General features: G+C 53.2%; 1 protein-coding gene across 1 annotated transcript; it reads right to left on the bottom strand.

Annotated features, from left to right (window-relative positions):
• Positions 1 to 3,332: 3,332 nt before the first annotated feature.
• Positions 3,333 to 4,275, bottom strand: LOC138765464 (zinc finger protein 239-like). The gene is made up of 4 exons (XM_069942504.1): positions 4,189 to 4,275; positions 3,946 to 4,124; positions 3,733 to 3,882; positions 3,333 to 3,549 (listed from the first exon to the last, which is right to left on the bottom strand). The coding sequence occupies exons 1-4, from the start codon at positions 4,273 to 4,275 to the stop codon at positions 3,333 to 3,335; spliced, it is 633 nt and encodes a 210-aa protein (XP_069798605.1).
• Between the last annotated feature and the right edge of the window lie 2,392 nt (positions 4,276 to 6,667).

Below are 6,667 nucleotides of genomic sequence, written 5' to 3'. Positions count from 1 at the left end.
GGCATCAGTACACATGGTGGTGGAACATTTCATCTGGCACGGCTTAAAGAAATGTGGCCCAGATGGCGAGGAATTGTACGCACTGCCAAGCCTCTGAAGTCCAGCGCCATGTCAGAGCCCCGATACACTTCGACCCGCCAGCCAGGAGGATCATCCATATCCACATTGATATAGTGGGCCCCCTACTCGGGGATCCAGGGATGCCCGCCACTTCCTGACTGTGGTCGACCAAATGACAAGGTGGTCAGAAGCCATCCCCATCAGAGCAACTTCCGCCAAGCCCTGAGCCAGAGCCCTGTTCGCTAACTGGGTCACCCAGTTTGGTGTCCCGGCTCACATGACCAGTGAGAGGGGCACTCAGTTCACTTTCACCCTCTGGGCACAACAGGCAAACCTCCTGGGAATCAACCTCCACCACACCATGGCTTATCATCCCCAGACTAACAGACTCGTGGAGCATTTACATTGGCACCTCAAGGCAGCTCTCATGGCGCAGCTCAAAGGACCCAATATGTACTGCCTTGGGTCCTGCTTGGCATCCGAATGGCCCCGACTGAGGATCTCCAGGTTTAATCTGTGGAACTCATCTATAGTTCACTGCTGTTGCTGCCGGGAGAGTTCTTCGGTCCAGGCACAGAATCTGGAGGTGAGAACACAACTCTACTCGCAGACCTCCACAACAGACTCACCTCGCTGGGACCCCCACCGCGGCAGACACCCAGGAGCTGCCCTCATCGGATTTCATTATCATCCGGCATGGTCCACACTCTACCACCCCCCTAAAGAGCCCATACAAGGTCCTACACTATTTGGGAAAGACTTTTACCCTGGACCTTGGGGGCAGGGAGGAGTTATTCAGTTGATAGACTGAAACCGGTGCATTTGGACTTGGACCAACCCGTGAGGATGACCCAACCTAAACAAAGGGGTCGGCCGCCCAAGCAGCGAGATGCGTAAACTGGTTCTGGGGAGTGTTGTGTGGCGGCACACATCTCTGTGAGCAAACTGGCCCTGCTTGTATCGCCACACTGGAAAGGCAGCCGCAGGAAGATGGCACTGTCGGGGCTCACTGATTACCTCATGGCTTAGGCCACAGCTCACGCCGCAGGCAACGTGATGTCACCACTGCGCGGAGCGGAACTCCTGTTGGTCTTAAAGAGGCGTGCATGAAATTTAAATAAAGAAGTTTAACTGAAAACCCACTGAGTCCTGTGGTGTTTCTGTGTGTGTAGCAGCTGCAAGTTTTACAATTGACATTTGGTTTTGATAAGATGATTGTTTTATTAATTATGTGGAACTATTCACATCATCTTATTGTATATCATTAATATAAACTCTCGACTAAAATCAATACAAATATTTTAAAAAGACAACAACCCTCTGGAGTTTTTTTCTTGTCCTGAGCATTGGCATCTCTGTACCAGACAGTGATGAACCAGCCAGAATGCTCTCCACAGTTCACTTGTAGAAGTGTTTGAGACTCTTCAGTGACAAACCGAATCTCCTCAAACATCTCACAAAGTATCGCCGCTGGCGAGTCTTCTTCATGATGCATCGACATGGAGGCTCCAGGACAGATCCGAGAGATGGTGACACCCAGGAATTTGAAGTTCCTGACCCTTTCCATGATTGAGCCCTCGGAGTGGACTGGATGGAGTTCTCCTGACTTCCTCCTGAAGAAGAGCCTTGTTGAAAGTGTTAAAGACACAGATGGATAGACTTTTAACAGACTGGGGAATTAAGGCTTGTACGGAACAGGTGGGTAAGTGGAGTTCAGTCCATGGCCAGATCAGCCATGATCTTATTGAATGGCAGAGCAGGCTCAAGGGGCCGGATGGGTGACTCATGTTCCTGTTTCTTACCTTGAGGTGAACAGTTCAGCTGTCTTGAAGTGGAAGCTCAGTGAACACAGAGAGGAGAAAGGAACAGAAGAGAATCCCAGCAGGGTGGGGACTGGAGTGGAGCAGAAACACTAGGGGGGAGGGGATGGACTGAATAGCCTTCTCTTTGTTCTCTACATTGAGTGTATTAGAGATACAAGGGGGATGAGACAGTTTTCAAACACAGCTGCTTTGTTTGGTTTAGATCCAGGAAACAAAATTCAATCCCTGTAAATGGGTGACATGGTAACAAAATATTATTACAACTCTAACTACCGAGGCTCGAATCCAGTCCTGTCTGTCAGAAGTCTGTACATTCCCCCTGTAATTGGTAGGTTAATTGGGCAGCATGGGTTTCATGGGCCAGAGACCCTTCAACCGTGCTGCATTGTTAATGTTTAAAAATATTTAATCGGAGTCTCTAACATTGACGGAGAGAATCCATTCCACCTCCACTTCCCACTGCCTTGGAAAAGCAACCAACATATTAAAAGACTCACCCTCCCCATACACACTCCCTCTTCCCTCATCCCCATGGAGAAGATTCCCCAGTGTGAGATCACACCCCACCAGATTCAAGGACAGTAACATCCCCGTGTTATCAGACTCTTGAATGATCATCACCCTTGTAAAATAATGCTGCTTTTGCCTTGTACTCACTGATCTGTCCCTGGAACTTGCACTCCTGCAAAGTGACTTATTTGCTGGTCTAAGTATGGGATATCTGCCTGGACTGCTCCAAATCAAATTTCCTCACTGCACCTTTGTACACATGACAATAAACTTGAACCTGAAAAGAAATTGCAAATTGACAACAAAACCAAGACCTGTTTTGATTTGTTGCCTCAATAACCACAAGACTCCAGTCCCTTCTGGTGTTTGAGTGATGTTTAAATGTTCCACACTCTGCAAACCTTCCGTGTGAACTCGCTGGTGTTTCACCAGGTGGTTCGACTGGATGAACTTCTTCCCGCATTTGGCCTCTTCCTAAAAAGGACCTGCTGGTGTCACAGCAGATGGGAGGTCTGGGTGAAGTTCTTCCCACACTCTGTGCAGGTGAATAGCCTTTCCCTGGCATGGACCTGCTGGTGGATCAGCAGGTTGGAGGACTGGGTGAACAATTCGCATTTGGGGCAAATGGCCACTCATTGAAGTGTACCTGCTGGTGGTTCAGTAGGTGGGAGTACTGGGTGAATCCCTTCCCACACTCGGTTAAATGAACAGCTCTCCCCGATGTGCACCTGCTGGTGGGTCAGCAGCTGGGAGGACTGAGTGAAATCTTTCCTGCACTCAGGACAGACGAATGGCCTGTTTCTGCTGTGAATCATCTGGTGGGTCAGCAAGTTTGATCACTCGCTGAAGCCCTTGCTGCACTCGGGGCAGGTGAAGGGCCTTTCCCTCTTGTACATTCATTGGTATATCTCATGGCTGGACCTGTTGGTGAAACGCTTCTCACACTTGAGGCAAGCAGCAGGCGAACCACTTTTTCCTGGTGTGGCCCCGCTGTGTTCGTAGTTTGGAGACCTGGGAGAAGCCCTTCCTGCACTCAAGGCAGATGAATGACCTCCTCTCCTCAGTGTGGAGTAGCTGATGGGTCTGCAGGTAAAAGTAATGGGTGAAGCCCTTCCTGCATGGTGCAGGTAAATTGCCTCTCCCCAGTGTGGATCCACTGGGGGATCAGCAGGTTAGAGGACTGGGCGAATTCCTTTCCATAGTCAACAATGGTCCAGCAGGTGGGAGGACCGGGCAAATCCCTTTCCACATTGGGGCAAATAAATGGCCTATCCCTGGTATGGACACACTGGAGGGTCAGCAAATGGGAGGAGTGGATGAAGCCCTTGCTGCACTCTGCCTGTCGCTGCTGTGAATCTTCTGGTGGGTCCTCAGGTTGGAGATCTGGGTGAAGCCCTTGCCACATTCAGGGCAGTTGAATGGCTTTTCCCCAGTGTGGATCCGCAGGTGTGACTGGAGGATGGTGGACCAGGAAAACTCCTTGCCGCACCTGGGGCAGGTGAATGGCTTTTCCCTGGTGTGCACTCATTGATGTTTTGCCAGGTTGTCCAACCTGGCAAAAACCTTCTCACAATTAGGGCAGATGAAGGGCCTCTCCCCATTGTGGACCCGCCGGTGTACCTCAAGATTGCATCTATCTGTGAAGGCCTTCTCACACTCAGGGCAGGTGAATGGCTTTTCCCCTGTGTGGACCCGCTGATGCGTCCTCAGGTTGGTGCTCTGGGCAAATCCCTTCCCGCAATCGCGCAGGTAAAGGGCCTCTCCCCAGTGTGGACCTGTCGGTGTGCCTTCAGGCCTTCTTGCACTCGGGGCAGGCGAATGGCCTTTTCCTGGTGTGGACCCACTGATGCGTCTGCAGGCCAGTGGTCTGAACAAAGCCCATCCCGCAGTTGCGGCAGGTGAAGGGCCTCTCCCCGATGTGAACCCGCAGGTGTCTCTCAAGGTTGGACAACCTGGCGAAGGCCTTCTCGCACTCAGGGCAGATGAAGGGCCTCTCACCAGTGTGGACCAGCTTAAGTCACGCAGACTTTTCCTGTCAATGCAGTCCTGCCCTGAGCTCAGACCGATTGAAGGACCCGGTGAGCTGGGCTGCGGGTTAAATCAACACCGAGGCTGCCACTAAGGCCGGAAACCGGGGAGAAGCGTCCTCTCACCGGGCGTTGCAAGCCCCGGAACCACGGGAGCCCCTCATTCCTGGACCCGGTGCTGAATCGCCTTTCGGAGGGACGCGCACTGCGCATGCCTGTAAACGTATTCATGAGTTTCATCCTCGTGTCTTCGGGCTGTTGAACGTGATGACGTTGGCCTCTGGGAAGTCTGCCCCGCCTTCCTTAAAGGGGCGGAGCTCCGTTATCTGCCTGGACTTGATGAACATGATCTTCCTAATGAAACAGAATTGGAACAATGTGAGTGAAGATCTATCATTGATCTGAGTTCTCATCCAATGTGGAGTTAGGGCTGTTGGAAAGGTTCCCATTTATTGCTTCCGCACTGGAGATTAATGCTCCCCTCTGGCCCGGGCGCTGCTGTCGCTGTGCGGAAGGTGGGGCGACAGGGAGCTCAACCGGATCGGGGAGAGGAGACGCGGGTCCGTTTGAAAGGGAGCCTCGTCCACTGAAGCCGCGGGAACATGATGGAGGGAGGGAGGGAGGGAGCGCGGAAATCGGATTCCATCGCCAACATCTCCAGCCGTGTCCGAACCAACGTTTGAGCAGGATGATGCTAAACCCTCTTTCTCAATCTGCTCTCTCCTTATTGTCCATCACTGAGCCCAGAGCCCGCCCGCCCGACACTCACTGAGCGCAGCTTCGCCGCTCACTTTCGGCACCGTTTGCCTGTGAAAACCCTCAACATGAACTCTGACCGTCTATTTCCCCATTTCGGGCCAGTTTTATCCCACACTCCCGTTTCCCTTCTTTATTTATCCCCCTCACCCCTCGCTGCTTTATTTCCCCCTTGTTCCCGGTTACAATTAAAACTTCGCTTCCCCTGGGGCAGATTCGACCTGGAAAGGGCTCTGATTGACCTCTCCTCCCGGGCTGCCGTCACATGACGGCGTGACCCGGCCCAGGTATCTACGGACTGACGTCACATAACCCGCCAGCGTCGTTCCCTCAGCAACTGGTCTGTACATGTTGCTGGGCCCGGGGGTGGAGGTGAGACTTGGGCAGGCGGAGCAGCCGGGCTACCCTAAGGTGGACCCGGTGCTGCCGGGGGGTTGAGGACGGAACCAAGGTCCGGCCGGGACCTGTCCTTCCACAGTCGGCCCGGGGAGGTGGGTGAGGGCAGGAGCCGCGCCTCCTGTCACACGGGGAGGGGAATCAGCGAGAAAAGTGTATCCGGCTGCAGCCCCTGTTCCCCCGGCCGCACGGATGGGTGGGGGCAGCAATCGGACTGATGGTGGGAGGGGGAGGGGGGTCAGGGGGCAGACAGGGTTCCACACAGGAGGGGCAGGGACAGGGTCCCCACCACAGGACGGGAGTGGGGCAGGAGGCCCGTCACCGTCCCTGTCTCACACACGGGCATCCGGGGCATCCTATTGGGGAGAGATCCTTTCTCAGGGGAAACAGCAGCATCAGCCGGGTCCGTGGCCCCACCACTGGGGCTGCTGTGAAGCCGGGTGGTTCTCAATCCCGGTGCCCAGGGACTGAGGACTCTGGAGTCCGGGGCACAGACACGCACGTGTGAGGGGGTATCCAGGACGGGGAGTTGCCTCCTTGGTGCCAGGGTCACAGATGTTTCACAACAGGTTCAGGGTCCAGTCTCCTGGACGGAGAGAAAGAACAGCCGGAGTTGGTGGTTCATCGTGGTACTGATGACATTGGCAGGAAGAGAGATGAGATCTTGCAGGTAGAGTTTATAGCATCCAAAATTAGAAACGCAGTGTTGTCATCTAAGGATGAGGGGAGAAATGGGAAAACGTTCCAGTCAAACATGTGACTAAGGAGCTGGTGTAGGTGTGATGGCTTCAGATATATGGACCACGTGGCTCTCTTCCACTGTAGGTGGGATGTGTGCAATATGGGCCGATCAGTGTGGACCTTCGTACCAACAAGGTCGGCAACATAAACAAGGTGAGGTTTGTCAAAGAAAAAATTGAGTCTTGGATAGCAAGTTAAAAGCAAGCAATTGAAAGACATTGAAGTTGATTCTGTGGCTGAGGTGCAGGGTGGGGTCTGTTAGACTTGATGTGGAGGAGCACCCAGATCATGTCAGGGAGATGTGCTGGGGTTGGTCTGGCAGGAGGGTTTGACCTAAAACAGTCGTCTTGGAAA

This window comes from Narcine bancroftii, chromosome 5 (assembly GCF_036971445.1).
Source record: "Narcine bancroftii isolate sNarBan1 chromosome 5, sNarBan1.hap1, whole genome shotgun sequence".
In the NCBI taxonomy this organism is placed as follows: domain Eukaryota; kingdom Metazoa; phylum Chordata; class Chondrichthyes; order Torpediniformes; family Narcinidae; genus Narcine; species Narcine bancroftii.
This window is presented reverse-complemented; position numbering and strand designations above follow the sequence as displayed.

Bases quoted from the DNA above. Each gene is read 5' to 3' on its own strand.
- LOC138765464 (XM_069942504.1), bottom strand. From the start codon at position 4,275: ATGGGCTTTGTTCAGACCACTGGCCTGCAGACGCATCAGTGGGTCCAC. The intron at 4,125-4,188 runs GCCTGAAGGCAC...GATTGCGGGAAG, and splicing joins CCTGCCCCGAGTGCAAGAAG to GGATTTGCCCAGAGCACCAA. The intron at 3,883-3,945 runs GTTGGACAACCT...CACCTGCCCCAG, and splicing joins TGTGAGAAGGTTTTTGCCAG to GTGCGGCAAGGAGTTTTCCT.